The 16,534-nt window shown below is 37.8% G+C and overlaps 1 protein-coding gene across 1 annotated transcript; it reads right to left on the bottom strand.

The window, feature by feature from the left end:
* Positions 1 to 847: 847 nt before the first annotated feature.
* armc10 (armadillo repeat containing 10) lies at positions 848 to 11,624 on the bottom strand. Its single transcript, XM_063072848.1, has 6 exons — positions 10,979 to 11,624; positions 8,209 to 8,354; positions 7,126 to 7,260; positions 5,017 to 5,193; positions 3,637 to 3,708; positions 848 to 1,103 (listed from the first exon to the last, which is right to left on the bottom strand). The coding sequence occupies exons 1-6, from the start codon at positions 11,190 to 11,192 to the stop codon at positions 852 to 854; spliced, it is 996 nt and encodes a 331-aa protein (XP_062928918.1). The 5' UTR covers positions 11,193 to 11,624; the 3' UTR covers positions 848 to 851.
* Positions 11,625 to 16,534: the final 4,910 nt, after the last annotated feature.

Genomic DNA, 16,534 nt, shown 5'->3' with positions numbered 1-16,534 from the left:
CTTAGTGAGTCAGGAAGTATCAGTGGAGGCAGAGGAATAGTTGATGCCTTAGGTCAAGATCTAGGATCTCGCCACAAGTGCCTGTGTCTGAGTCGCTGAGTTCTTCATGCTGTTTGATTTTTTTGCTGGGAGGTATTTGAACTATTTATAATCAATTGAATTTAAAGGTGGTCAGGTTACAATAAAAGTGGTAATACTTGCAACTTGGATTTTTCTTTACCCATTTAAAAATATTAACTAATAGTTTCCTTTTAAATAAATCTACAGCCTTTCATTGATAAACATTAGATACCCATGCACCTGTAACTGAGTATCAACCTAGCATCTGTGTTATCAAATACTGTACAAGAGAGAACTGTGAACTTTTAATATATGTGTAAAAATGTGCTAAAATGTGAGATTTGGATCAAAATTAGATCTCCCAAATACATCATTCACATAAAGATTAAAGGTTATCTCTGATTCAGATTACAATTTATTTCTTTACGTGTACAAAAGGGCAAGATTTCTGCAGGCTTTCTGCTATGTTCAGCAAGAACAATGAACATACCAGGGAAAAAATAATTACTACTGGAGAAATGCACATCAACAATTTCAAGTAATTGATGCTTATTAAAATGAAAAAAGTGTCCACAGAAATGAATTGTTAAACCAAAGAATCTGGTTTTCGTTTTGTCTTCTGTTCCATTGACAACGGTACCCCAACTTGAATACAATTATTCTCTGTACATGAATACATGTGCCCTCCCAAAGTCATTTTCAGTTTGACACACCGGAAGTAAATATTCACCATCTCCATTTCTTCCCTCCAGTCTTCCCATGGACAACTCATTAAACAGAACCATTTTGTCCTAGACCATAATTCTGGCAGCATGTTGTTTCACTTCATCATCTTGATGCAACACAAGTTTTGCAATTTTCTGAGAAAATGGTATTGGATTGCCAAACAGTACAGAATGGAGTGAATCCACTTTGTATTCATACTGCCCAAAGCCCTGCATCAAGTTCATATTTTCCTTTAGATTTACAACAAATATAAGGATTCGTATAAGAACTTCTTTATTGATAGTGCCATCAAACAAGAAAAGGAACAATGGTGGCACCTGGAACAAAGAATAAACAAGTTCAAATCACAATTTATAAGTTACATTTTAAAATAATGTTTTAGATGAAACCCGAGTAACCTCATCCAGGTGTACACTGTACACATGAATATTTCCTTTTGTGATTACTCCTTTATGTTTACAACTATCAATGAAATAGCCATTTCTTAGACCAAGGGACAATTATAAAATAGAGGTAAGCTACCATTCTTATGAGGATTGATTTAAATGCCAATATTTTATAGTGCAATCTATGCATACAATCAAAAAGTAAAGTATAAAATTACAATGATTAGTTAAGATTAATAAACACGTAAGGCAGCTTGGGTAGCTCAGCAAGTTAAAACATCTATCCCTGACACCTCTGTTGGAAATATCTGCTCTTGAACAAGAATATACATTCTAAAATAAAGCTGTTACAGCAATTGCTTATAGACATTAATAACTGGCAATCTCACTCAGAACTGCATGTGCATCATGAATGTATATTCTGAAAACTGGGCAAAGCATGCTTCTTTGGATTAGTTTAAGGGAAACTTCAGCCTAAATCTGACCCAATTTAACTTGATCTATTTTATATATTTTGGATTCATATACATTCTTAATGCAAACATTTTTTTAAGAACTACGGCCTCGGTAAAATATATTGGGACGATGTCTCAAAATTGCGACCATTCCATTCTTATGAGCAAGATAAGAGAAAACCCAATGTTTCTGAAATTTACACCTCTCTTGTTCAACTACCTTTGTTAGTAATGGTAACATGTCAAACTACAATAACACCCCATTTAACTTGGTTGACCAAGTTACGTCTCTGAAACAACATTCATATGTCTCAAATTTAAAAACAAAACATCACAAATGCAAACAAAAGATCCTAAGCATTCTTTTGATACAATAGATGATCATAAGATTTGGGTGGCAGTCACCAGAAACACTATGCCTCTCTGGAATAACTGTATTGTTAAGATTATTTTCTGATTAGCTTTACATTTAACAAGATCTTTAACGTCACATTCTCTTTTCTATTTCTCCTATCTCTATATTAACCAACTTCTATGGATCATTCAGTCCTATCCAACCTGTTTACAATTTCAGTCCATATGTATCAATTTCTTTTAGATTTCAACCTTTCGGTACATCTTTATTTTTAATTATTAAGGCTTCATTATTGTCCCTTCATTTCCTCCAATCTTTTAAGGAGTAATGAAATCTGACCACTAACTTTTAGCTGAAACTTTTATACGTGGTAGAGGCAGAGTTTCATTGTGGAATTCACCCTAATGACATCAACAATACTGCAACACTCAGTCTTTGCAATGCCAACATGATTTTCAACATCACTGGTGCTGAACATGACAGTCCCTCATCTCACACTGAACCATCTGCTGTAAAAACCTGCTGACTACAGAACTGATCACACTCAAAACTAGGCTGCTTCACAGCACTCTGCAAGCTCTATACCTTAAGACTGTACCTTCAAATGCAATTATGCTCTTGAAACACATGCCTAATGGTATAAACTACACTTAATACTTACTGGATTGCAGTCAATCCCAAAACTTGCCAGGAGAACCTAGCTGATGCCATGGAGAGTCTCCATGCATCCCCGCCCAAGGGGGACAGGGCCTCTTCCACAGGTGTTAAGAGTTCCATTTCCCTGCCACGGCACTTGGTGTACATTCTCTCCCACCTCCTACCTTTCTGGACAGAGCTACACGTTTTGAAGTGACACTTATGGATGCTCATTTAAAACCTGGGTTGAGAGGTGGCAACTGCATAACATTATTGTAGATAATTTCAGTAGCATACATTTAAAGATGGAAATCCTGTTGTTTGCTGAAACGGACAATGCTTTCAAATGATGTTCATATTAAATGACTTTATTGATGAATAGTCTTAATGTTCCACATTAAACTGTTTTAAAGCCACTAAATCACGGCAAAAGAACCTTTAGATCTTAGTTTTCTTTCAACATCCTCAAAGCCAATGTACCCAAATTATTCCCATATTTTACTTTTTCCTCTTGAAATCCTGAGCAGCACAATAAACCCAGCACCTGACAGGTTTTTAAATCTTGGTTTGTATCCTCCTGGACTTAAAGCTTTTTGCAAATTTCTCAGAAAACCCTGTAGGTAATTTAGCTGCATAATCAAAAGGGAATATTGATAATTAACTATATGTGCAGAACAGATATCACTGAAAGGGAGTTAAGGAAAAAAACCCACAAGATTTGTACTAATAATATCCACATAAGATTTGTAGAAGTACATGTATATCACTGATTGCAAAACCTTTACATCCACAAGTGTTTTCAGGTGAATGTGATGTGTCACCTTAGCACCTTAGACTTTGATATACAGATTTCTGATAAAGTTGATCTTCATCCCAGCAAAACTTAATAATAGTTATTGGACAATATAAGTGAGCACTGTTCTGAATCATTTCTATCAATGGGTACAAGTGTAATATTAAATATATAGTCAAATTAACTGTTGAACTCCAAAATAAATAGCATCAGCTTGTTACTTACCTGAGCACAGAGAAAATCATGTGTTAACTCTGGATTTGCAGACAAATTTACCAGGATCTTTAATACCTGAACCTGTTTTAAAAGATTAAAAGGTTAGCTTAAGAAAACTGTTATTGTTCATTTGCTTTCATCTCACCAAACTGTTTAACTATCATTTACCCTGATGGCTAACTTGCAATTCAACAGACTACATTCACATGTTGTACCTTACCATTATTGATGAGAATTTACAAAAAGTCCATGCCATCTATACAAATTGGTGTGGTGGGGTGAGGAGAGAATATCCCAACCTGTCTGATTTCTGTTTTTGCACTGCCTCAGATTTCCAACTGGTAAGCTCAAAGGACTGTTCCTTTCTTACCTCAACACCATATATGTGAATAAAATTATCGCAAGTCAGAGATCTGAATAAACAAGATAAAATCACATTTCAATACTTTTAATTACGTTTCTATGAGCACAAACCCCAATTTCAGGGTCATCAAATCTTTACACAGTTACTTTATCATATAAAAAAGGAAATGCTAGTAAGGCAAACTCTTCACCTTAGAACTGTCCATCTCAGAAGTAACTGAGAAGAACTTGTAGTTAGACTGCAATGGAGTGGAACACAGTTTAAATTATCTATGCAACACACATCAAAGTTGCTGGTGAACGCAGCAGGCCAGGCAGCATCTGTAGGAAGAGGTGCAGTCGATGTTTCAGGCCGAGACCCTTCGTCAGGACTAACTTATCTATTATTATTATCTATGTTGTGCAGAATTCAAATCATGAATTTTTGATTAGATATAAGTGCACACAAAGGCATCAAAGCAAAATTTTGGCTATAATCACTACTAAAGAATCTGCATAGAATGATGGCCTTAACACTTGGATGGGAAAAACAAAATTATGAGTCCCTCATATTTTGGTCCCATACTGGAGATTCCCACCATGTTTGTCTGAAGCTAACAGAAAGGCTAAAGAAAGCTAAATATATGGCAAGATATCAAAGATCTGTTGGCATATGGCAAATCACACAAAATGCTGGAGGAACTCAGCAGGCCAGGCAGAATCTATTGGAAAAAGTGCAGTCAATGTTTTGGGCTGAAATGTTGACTGTACTTTTTCCATTGATGCTGCCTGGCCTTCTGAGTTCCTCCAGCATTGTGTGTGTGTCGCTCGGATTTCCAGCATCTGCAGATTCTCTCTTGTGGCACCCGGAGAATCAATTTTTTTTCCCCTGAATATCAAAAATGAAAGCAACTTCAAGCTAGCATTCATCTTATTAAATCTCTTTCATTGGTTAAAGATTAAAAAAAGTAATTAAATTATTTTGTTCTTCAGAATATATCAATGAAACTTAATGAAAACCAAAGCAGTTCAATCATCAAGATGTACCTTTATATTTTCAGTTCCATCCACCAAGAGCTTAAGAAAGTGAGGAATGGACTTAGTCATCATATGATGATGATTATTGGTAACACTGAAGTTAGTCAGTGTTCGCAGACCAGCTACCTGCAACTCAGAGTTTAATGTGGCAGCTTCTTGGATCTTTAATATCTGTGGGATCCAAACCTGTAACAAACATGGTTTTACACAAATATATTAAATGCAATTTCATATGAACAGAAGAAACAAAAAAATATAGTAGGCTATTTGGTTACTCATACCCATGCCATTATTCAATAAAACCATGACCAATCACTTTCCTGTATTAGCCCCATATCTCTTGATTTCTTAACATCCAAATTTTCCAATTTGACCAGATTGAGCAGCTACATCCTTACAACACTCTCAGGTAGGGAATTCCAGGTTCGCTACACTCTGTATGAAAGAATTTCTACTCATCTCTATCCTGCATGGCTGACACCCTATTTGGAGCATCCTTCAGAGGGTTAACATGGATAAATGGGCCCCAAGTACAGATCCCTGGAATACCCCTCCAGTCACTGCCATCCTAAGAATGATCTATTTATTCCCACTCTGTTTTTCTGTCCAGAAATCAATTTCCAAGCATCATTTGTTCTGGTTTGGTCTTGATCCCACTGAAAACATTCCCATTGTCATCTCCAGTTCACCCACTTCTCTGCAGCTGAAGCTGGGTTTAATTCATACATTCTTCTATATCTAGTGATACATTAGCTCCTCCCCTCTGATGTTGTTTGACCTCCTGAATATTTCCAGCATTTTTTTAAATCAATATTAATCCATGTTCTTATTGTTATTGATAACAACATGTTGTCAGTTAGCCACTTGATTGCCTAATTAAAAAGGAATTGAAATATGGAAGACCAGTATTCCATGGTCTAACTGGTTTCCCCTGCTTCCCTGGCTCTAGGTACTTTAATTACTTGTCTTGTTTATTGAGATTTTTCTCTCACACCTACTTTTCCACTTTAATAAAAGTTGATTTGCTTCATCATGAATCATTTTGGCATTGACTACTTTAAATAAATGATCAAGCACATAATGAGAAAATTTTAATGATGCAACAAAATATTTGCTGTTAAGTTGTTTTAACATTGTTAAAACTAAATGTCGCAAGATAAAATTACCTTTACTTTGGGATTACCAACAAAAATTAGTTTGCTTTAACTATACAAATTAGTTATTTCATTACTGTTTGTAACCTTGGCAACCAGGGATTATCAGCTCCAGTCGTTAGATGGAGCCAGTTTACCAGGATCATTTATTTAAGAAGGCTCCTGAGTTGTCAAGAAACTTACTGTACCATCAATTCTTTATTTGATATCTTAACTGATTTGAAAAAAAAATTAAGGATGTTTCTCCAACATAATATCTTCATCATTGATCTCACTATCAATCTCATATTAGACAATAAGTTCAGAAATCTTCTTTTTCAAATCTCAAGGTCACATACAATTTATTTTGTGTTGAAGTGTTGCTGGCTTATGATGATATATTGGTTGTTTTTTTTTAAGTTCAGGAGTGTTTTAATTCAATATTAGATTTGCAGCCTACTTAGGAGGATGGAAGTTTTTCCAGCTTGTAGCTGTTTCTCAAGGGCTGATAGCTAAAATTTTAGCAAATTAGTTTGTTATTGTCAGATATACTGAGTTACAGTGAAAAATGTGATGTGTTTCATCACATTATTGCATTAAAGTAGTATAAAGGAAAATGATAACAGAATACAGAATAAAATGTTAGAGGCACACGTAAGTGTTAAGAGTGGAATGCAGGCAGACAATAAGGTGCAAGGTAGATCGTGAGGCCAAAGTCCATCTGATTGTACAAGGGGACAATCTAAATCAAATTCAAATTTCAAAGTAAATTTATTATCAAAGTACGTACATGTCACCATATTCAACCCTAAGATTCATTTTCTTGCAGGCATACTTAATAAACCTAATAATCGTAATAGAATCAATGAAATACCAGACAAACTGGGCATATAACCAGTGTGCAAAAGACAAAGTCAAAGTAAGAAGTGAGTTGCAACATTTTAAGATAACTTTTACCAGGGGAAACACATTAATGTTCCATTACCTTCAACTCTTCTTGATTAACAACATTAAGGGAAAGATTCGTCAAAGCATTCATTGCTTTAACTTTGATTGATGTAATTTCATCTAACAAACAATTTGCAACGACACTGAGACCATCCAGATCGCGAATAAGGTCCTGTAAACATAAAAATTATTTCTCAGGTTTCTCAGAAGTGTATTGGAAATTTACATTACGTCAGAAATATATTGTGCATTGTATGTGAGCAGATGGAAAGTTTCCACCAAATCCTGTAAATAGAACATTAAGGTACAGCACAGGAACAGGCCCTTTTGATCATCAATGCCCCTGTTGATCATGATGCCAAATTAAATGAGTTCCATCTGTCTGCACGTGACCCGTATCCCTCCATTCTCTATATTCATATGCCTGCACAAATGTCTTTTAAACTCCACTATCACGTTTACTTCACCACTGCTGCGGGCAGCATGTTCCAGGCACCAATTACTGTGTATAAAAAAACTAAAGCAATGAATGCTCCACACATCTCCTTTAAACTTTAACCCTCTCATCTTAAAGCTATGACCTGACTTTAGTACAGTAAAACTGAGAATTTAATACAATCAGAACTTATTGGTGCCAGACTGGCAGATTTACTAGACAACTGAATGCTATTCCTATTAATACCCAATGTATTTTAATTCATTTTTGTTTTAAGTTGTTACACAGTAGAATACTAAACTTACCATTGAAGCTGGTGGTTTTAAATAGAGCAAAGGTAACTGGGACCTAGTAAGTTTTAAATGGAGCACAAAAAAAAAGAGAATCCGGTGATTTTAAAGGGAATGTGGAAAAACAGCTTCCACTGAGCTTAAAGGGAAAGCAGGAAATTAGTCTTAGTGGGTTTAAATGGAACAAAGGAAACAGGACCCAGGTCAGCCAGATGCTGAAGTGTTTCGATTTCTGAACCATCAGATAGGAGATTGTTAGAGTCTTACTACATTTACAATTGCACAATTAAACAGTAATAACATTTTTGTTGATTTTATTTTCCTTTTCACATTAGAACTTCTCTCTAAATTTAGTTTTACTCTTTTAAGTAGATAACAAATGCACTATACTTACCTGATTTACAGTGAATGCAGCACTATTACCTATAGTCACCAGGGCATGTTCTCGAATGGAAGTATCAAGGGTCCTCTTAAGAAGGCCCAGAATCGCTTGCAGTTGCTGCTTTTCCAGACCATTATGAGGATTTACAAGTTTATACCCTTCAGAAGAAGAGAGCAAAAGATGCAATCAGTTCTTTGTCATCTTTTCATACTGTCAATAAATTTGCAGTGGATACATTAAAGAGTATTGACCTAAAGGATTAATTCTCTACTTACTCTATTGCATTTAACTGATAACATTTCCAGTTGATTTACACAACTGGAATAGGAAAACATGAAAGGCCATTGTAATTAGATTTGGCAAAGCCACCTAGAAGGTTAAAAAAAACATATTATTGTTCCAAAATTTGTTGAAATTTTTCAGAAACTGGCATCCATCACTGAAATCCAACAGTTAACTAAGAATGACAGAAGACATAGAATAAGAATTTCAGTGCATAACACATTCATGTATAGATAGAAGCACAAACCAAAAGCATACCTACGTTCCCTGTGCAAACTTAGATTCAGCTTCCATACTAATTAAGGGATGTTTATCCCTTATTAAGGGATAATTACTTCCTTAACTAACTACTGATAGATTTAATTACTATTTAGAGGATTCTCTTTTACCATTTAAATAGACCATCACCTGCAGTTCCAGAGTTAAAAAGTCGTTTATGCAAGGCCTGTGAGTCTGCTTATACTTCTACCATTGAATTTACTTCACGTTTTCTAAACTTTGCTTTAGTTACAACTTGAATGGATTTATTTTCACAGTGTGTGTATGTATATATATTTATTTATTCATTCTGTGGCGTGTTGGCACTCAGCATAATCTGTAAAATTTTAAAAATGGGTTTCACCAGTACAATAAAAAACACATGGATAAACTTTCCACTACCATTAAAGGTGATGTTTCTGCAAATGAAACTATTCAGCATTCTCTCTCAGTTCCATTCTAAAGCTTTTTGCAATTCAGCTGACGGAGGGCTCCCTTTCAATTTTCTCTTGTCCACTGATCAACTGTGACTAGCTCCAAAGGTTCACTAAAGCAGCTAACAAATAATAATTTTTAACAACCACTGCACTTTCTTTTTGTATTCCCATAAGGACCTAGCTTGCTGTTCACCTCATTTACTTGTTGTTTTCTGTCACCTGATGGCACAGAACAGTCTTTAAAATATCTGCTGACTAACTATCCTGAGTTCCCTTGCTTTGAAAATCAGACTAGGTACCGACATTAATTTTTCACTCTGATTGAACATTAAAATTACCATTAATGGTAGGGCTTTAAAATTATGTACTCGTCAAAGTGAATAATGTTTTAAGTTTCAAACACCACACCACCTAACTCTTTGCTAACTAATGTCACTATTGCTAAAACTGCATCCATGGCCTTGTCATTTCCAAATTCAACTTCTTCATTCTCTCAGTTATAAAATGGTTCCACAAAGGAGGTCATTCAGCTTATTATGTCCCCACTGGGTCCATACCAAAGAAACTCTCTAGTTCTACTCACTAGCCCTTTCTTACAGCCCTGTATTTACTTTTCCACCATATATTTACCAAATTCCCATAAGGCTACAATAGAACTTGCACTCACATCTGCAGGTGGTGTATTCCAAATATCTTCCTATACTTAATAAAAGAAAAACCATTCTACCCTCTAATGTATATACTGTACACTGATTCACACATCAGTCTGTCACTTCCATCCTTCTCTGAATTTTTCTGTTCCATCTTTCTCATCCCCTCCCCCAATACTCAAAACTTACCCTGTCAATAATGGAAAAGCTTTTGATCCTACTTTCTGGATTTTCTGGTCTAAATTCCTCTGTTCTGTGCGTGTGTGTGCCCGCGCTCTAAATGGAATAATCTTTCTTAAGATGCTGTATTGTGATTCGTCAATTATACCCACTTTTTCTTCATCTATCACCATTTGATTTATCAATATTTAGGGTACAGTTCAAAGTAAATTTTATTGTCAGAGTAGATATATCTCACCACAAACAACCCTGAGATTCATTTTCCTGCGGGCATACCCAGCAAATTTATAGAATATTAACTTTAACAGAATCAATGAAAGATCAAGTAGAATGCTGAAGACAACCGTAAAAGTTCTGAAGCCTACAGAAAGTCGTGATGATGGCCAGCACTATCTTGAGACCCTGTGGATATATCATTCAAATCTCAATGTTATGCTTTGTCAGTTTATGAAATGGATTTATACCTTAATTCTGACACCAAGAACAGCCTGCTGCTTTCATCTCCAATTTAATGCAAAAAAAGTACGCCCCACCCTTTACTACTTGCTTCAACCCTTCAAATCCACTTGCATGTTTCAGCAAAACTAGACATGACCAGGTAAGCACTAGAGGATTGTAAAACCCATAACATTCAAAAATGCCCTTCAGTTAAATGAAATTTATTATCTCCTGGGTCTGGTTTACGTGACACTAAACTCAACAACGTGGTTAATTCTAATTGCCCACTGGGGCGGGGGGGGGGGCGTCACGAAAAATATGAAAACTGTCGCTTTAGATACTTACACTTGCAAACTATTTTTAACAAAAAATCTTATTGGGAATATTATTGTCAAATACAACAGGAGCACAAGTGCATGTGGATGTATCATTTTAAATGCTGGGCCTTAACGAGATCACATAATGCAAGTGCTGTGATGGCCGGGGTCAGTGGTCACTCTTCACGTTACAAGCTGCAGAAACTCCAGATGTATTTACCCTGACGACTGCTCGCATTTTCTTGACTGCGGATCCTCAACCCGGTCGCTCGGAGGAGTAAATTCTGCTCCTTGGACTGACAGTGCTTACTGTCTTGATCTTCCTGCTGCTGCCGCCGCTTTGCCAAGAAGTACAGCGCGTACAGGCCACCAAATCCCGCCAACAAGCCCATTGCAAGCTTCAATGGCCATTTCTCGCTGACCACGGTGCCCATCTATTCAAAAAAGCAAGTTCCTGGAGGCACTCAGCGAGTCAGACAGCATCTGCAGAGGCAGAGGACGGGTCGAGGCCTTACGGACAAGGTGATGGATTTGTAATGAAGTGGGACAAGCCCGTAACGATCGAACCCGGCTCGTAGCGTGGAAGCCTTAGCTTCTAAGTGCCCCTTGGCCATCTGCTGTTCCCATCATATTTGTTAATTAATAATTTAATTCAGAACGCAACAGAAGCCTACTGTACTAGAGGATCAATTTTCAGTTCACTTGGTAACGTGAAAAGCTGAAGCAGCCGACATCATTCAGCACGAGTGGAAGTCTGGGCCGACTGAAAGTGCACCCGGAGTTCATTTAGACGTGTATTCAGATTTGAACGCAAGAGGCGAGAAATTATCCCTCGAGCCCAGCCTCAGAAATATCATCACACTAAGCATAACGCCACGAAGATTAAGGTCATAATGCTTGAAAACTACGCAGGACTCAAACCAGTATTCAAAGTACATTTGTTATTAAAGTATATGTACTGTATACAACTTTGAGGTTCGGCTTCTTGCAGACAGCCACAAAACAAAGAATCACAATTGAACCCATTACAAAACCCACACACAACACAGACTGTCAAACACTCAAGTGTGTGAAAAAAGAACAAATCGTGCAAATGATAAAATGTAAACAAATAACACACCAAACATTAACTGCACAGTCTCCAAAATGGATCCAGGGCCACGGAGGCGAGGGAAGCTGGTTCAGGAGCCCAATGGCTGCAGGCCATAACTACAGAGGCGGTTCAGCGCTGAGGGGAGTGCTGATGGTTGTAGGCCACAGCTGCAGAATCAGTTCAGTGCTGAAGCAAGTACACCTCGCAGATAGTGAGTTCATCACTGGTTCATCCTTTGCCCTTAGCTTTGATGCCTTGATCTATTCTATCTCTGCCTGAAGAACATTACTCATATACAATATTTTACTATAAAGTCCAGCATTGACTCATATTGCCATTGGACTAAGTCTTGATCTAAGTTGCAATAAAAAAATTGACTGTGACCATCTCCAAACAAAGAATCTAAGTTTAACTTTAGCCTTCTAGGATAATGATGGAGGTAAAAACATTTTTTTTTGTTGTTAGAAAGGTTATCAAAATGTAATTTAATGAATTACTCCATGTATTGCACCACTCCATTGCTTCAAATCTGCGTTATTAAAGAGGACTGCAACAAATTACAAGAGAACATTAATAAAAATTGCACAATGGGCAAATAAGATTGAGCACAGATATGAGATAGTACATTTCTGTAGAAGGAACATGATCACATTTCTTGGAAGGAGCTGGTACAAAGGAATCTTGGAGCACAAATACACCAATTCCAACTGTCACAGGGTGAAGAACTTCAGCTTATGGAAATCCCCTACATATAAATAAGCTTCCATAAAATGTTGGACTTAGAAGTCCAGCATACATTGTTCCTATGAAAGCCAGAACTAGTTTCCTCTCCCTCTTTTAGCATTTGTTCTTTCTTATCAGTCTTATTTATTTTTGATACCATTCATTCCAATACTATGGAGTGTGGATACCATATAGAGTGATTTTTGGGTACTTTCCAATTTAAGGGCAAACTCAACTTAAAGAGCCTATGAAAATAGAATCCGTTCATTGCCCAGGGATGGGCAATAGCTAAAAGCTGGACGACAGGTTAGCAATCTCAAAAAAGAATCAGAGAATTAGAATTGAAAAGAGGAGAACCCATATCAAGACTCAAAGTTCAAAGTAAATTTATTATCTAATTACATATATGTCACCATATACTACTCTGAGATTCTTTTTTCTTGAGATTCACAGTAGATACAAAGAAACACAATAGAATCAATGAAAAAATCACACTCAGAGGGTGGTAAACCTGTGGAATTAGTTGCCATGAGCGGCTGTGGAGGCCAAGTCATTGGGTGTATTTAAGGCAGAGATAGATTGGTTCTTGATTAGCCAGGGCATCAAAGGGTATGGGGTGAAGGCAAGGGAGTGGGGATGACTGGAACAATTGGACCAGCCCATGGCATTGCAAGAGTTGCCAGTTTGCATTAGACTCAACGTAGGACTGCCTTGGCTCTGGATTTTTCCTCGGGATTTACTTCAGAAGCCTTCCCCTTGAGTTTGAGTTCAGAGATTTCCTTTTCCTAGATGAGCGACCAATCATGGCTGACGAGCCCCATTTGCCTGAAATTACTGGTTTTAAGGTTCCAGTCACCTGCCTTTGCTCCTCCTCTCTGTAGAAAGAGTTCCACCAGGCTTAGTAACTAAACCACACATGAAGCGCAGGACTTCTGTCAATAGAAATGGTTCCACTGTGCTTAGTAACTAAACCACACATGAAGCCCAGGAATCAGAATCAGGTTTATTATCACCGGCATGTGATGTGAAATTTTTTAATGTAGCAGCAGCAGTTTAATGCAATACATAATCTAGAAGAGAAACAAAAAATAATAATTATAAAATAAAACATAATAAATAAACAAGTAAACAATTATGCATATTGAATAGATTTTTTTAAATGTGCAAAAAAACAGAAATACTGTATATTTAAAAAAGTGAGGTAGTGTCCAAAGCTTCAATGTCCATTTAGGAATCGGATGCCAGAGGGGAAGGAGCTGTTCCTGAATCGCTGAGCGTGTGCCTTCAGGCTTCTGTACCTCCTACCTGATGGTAACAGTGAGAAAAGGGAATGCCCTGGGTGCTGGAAGTCCTTAATAATGGACGCTGTCTTTCTGAGACACCACTTCCTAAAGATGTCCTGAGTACTTTGTAGGTTAGTGCCCAAGATGGAGCTGACTAGATTTACAACCTTCTGCAGCTTCTTTCGATCCTGTGCAGTAGCCCCCTCCACACCAGACAGTGAAGCAGCCTGTCAGAATGCTCTCCACGGTACAACTATAGAAATTTTTGAGTGTATTTGTTGACGTGCCAAATCTCTTCAAACTCCTAATAAAGTATAGTCGCTGTCTTGCCTTCTTTATGACTACATCGATACGTTGGGACCAGGTTAGATCCTCAGAGATCTTGACACCGAGGAACTTAAAGCTGCTCACTCTCTCCACTTCTGATCCCTCTAGGAGGATTGGTATGTGCTCCCTTCCTGAAGTCCACAATGAGCTCTTTCGTCTGACTGACATTGAGTACCAGGTTGTTGTCACGGCACCATTTCACTAGTTGGCATATCTCACTCCTGTACGCCCTCTTGTCATCACCTGAGATTCTGCCAACAATGGTTGTATTGTCAGCAAATTTGTAGATGGTACTTGAGCTATGCCTAGCCTCACAGTCATGTATATACAGAGAGTAGAGCAGTGGGCTAAGCACACACCCCTGCGGTGCACCTGTGTTGATCATCAGCGAGGAGGATATGTTATCATCGATTTTCCCATCAGGTAGAAGGTACAAGAGCCTCAGGACTCACACCATCAAGTTTAGGAACAATTACTACCCCTCAACCATCTGTCTCTTGAACCACTTGAGTGAAGAGGATAACTTCACTCAACTTCACTTGCCCCACTATTGAAATGTTCCCACCTAATGATCTCACTTTCAAGGACTCTTCATCTCATGATCTTGATAGTTATTGCTTATTTATTTATTATTATTATTTCTTCTTTGAATAGTCTAGTTGTGCGGTCTTTCATTGATTCTGTTATGGTTATTATTCTATAGAATTATTTATTTATTTTCCTGAGAAAACTAAAGGAACTTGGCCTGTCCCCTAAAACCCTCACTAATTTTTATAGATGCCCTGTAGAAAGCATTCTTCTAGGGTGCATCACAACCTGCTATGGAAGTTGTCCTGTCCAAGACCGAAAGAAGTTGCAGAAGATCGTGAACATGGCGCAGCACATCACACAAACCAACCTTCCATCCATGGACTCACTTTACACCGCACACTGTCGGAGCAGTGCTGCCAGGATAATCAAGGACACGACCCACCCAGCCAACACACTTTTCGTCCCTCTTCCCTTCGGGAGAAGGTTCAGGAGCTTGAAGACTCCTACAGCCAGATTTGGGAACAGCTTCTTTCCAACTGTGATAAGACTGCTGAATGGATCCTGACCCGGATCTGGGTCGTACCCTCCAAATATCTGGACCTGCCTCTCGGTTTTTTTTGCACTACCTTACTTCCTATTTTTCTATTTTCTATTTATGATTAATAATTTAAAATTTTAATATTTACTAATTTTAACTATTTTTAATATCTTTAATATTTAATATTTGTAATCCAGGGAGTGTGAAGCGCAAAATCAAATATCGCTGTGATGATTGTACATTCTAGTGGTAATTGTTTGGCAACAATAAAGTATAAAGTATAAAGTATTGAGTAAACACCACCTGACCTGTTTTTACAAAATGTTAAATGGTCAGCTTGATATAGACTGCCAATCCCACATCAAACCCAAACCTATTAGGAGCAGACGAGGGCACGCAACTCAATTTGAAATACTAACTACCAAGTCAGATGTGTTCAGCAATTCATTCCCCCACCCCACCCCCCACAATTAAAGCATAGAATAATCTTCATCCTACCACAGTCACACAACCAAACCCAATTAAATTTAAGGCAGCTTTTCTTCTTCAAACATCTCCTTCTTAAGCCCACCCTCCACCACCTCCAGTTTAAACTCCATGCGGAATATTTTAGAGAACCAAGAACCAAGAGTATGCCCACAAGCAAATGAATCTCTGGATTGTACATGATAACATATATGTTACTTACTGCCTTTTATACCACTAGCTTTTAGGGCAGCAATGAAGGTCCTCCATCTCTGGTGGTGGTCAGGGTTTCCTTCATCATGTCAGTAGCTTCCTCTCCGTTTTTACTACTGTCTGTCATGCAAGTTCCAGGTTGGAGACTCAGGAGTACCGTCGCACTCAGATGTAGAAAGATTCTTCATTGCTATTTCTGTCACAATTTTGTTTTACCAGTCAGGGTTGAGCTGAACCCCAGAAACCTGGAGGACCAGTGGACCACTCTTAGTCCACCCTCCACCCTTTGACCTATTTAATCTGGTAGAGTCTTCCAAGAGCCAAGGCATAATGCCCTGACTCCAGCCAAAATAGCCCTCTGGGTCATTGAGGCACGCAAACCTCCAAACCTCGACAAGGTTGAGGTGACATATATGTGCTTTGATAATAAGATTTACTTTGAACTTTGGTTGTCAGAGGCTATTTGATGCGCACGCCATTGGGAGCAGTAAATAGATAGCTGGAGCTTCTCCCCGCGGCTCTGACAACCTTAAGGAACCACTCCCCTCTGACATTCACGCACAATTCCCCGTAGCCCATTGTAAACTCTCTTGTGTTCAAGCC

Source organism: Mobula hypostoma, chromosome 20 (genome assembly GCF_963921235.1).
Source record: "Mobula hypostoma chromosome 20, sMobHyp1.1, whole genome shotgun sequence".
In the NCBI taxonomy this organism is placed as follows: Eukaryota; Metazoa; Chordata; class Chondrichthyes; order Myliobatiformes; family Myliobatidae; genus Mobula; species Mobula hypostoma.
The sequence above is the reverse complement of the archived record's forward strand: the minus strand, read 5'-3'. Positions and strand labels throughout refer to the sequence as shown.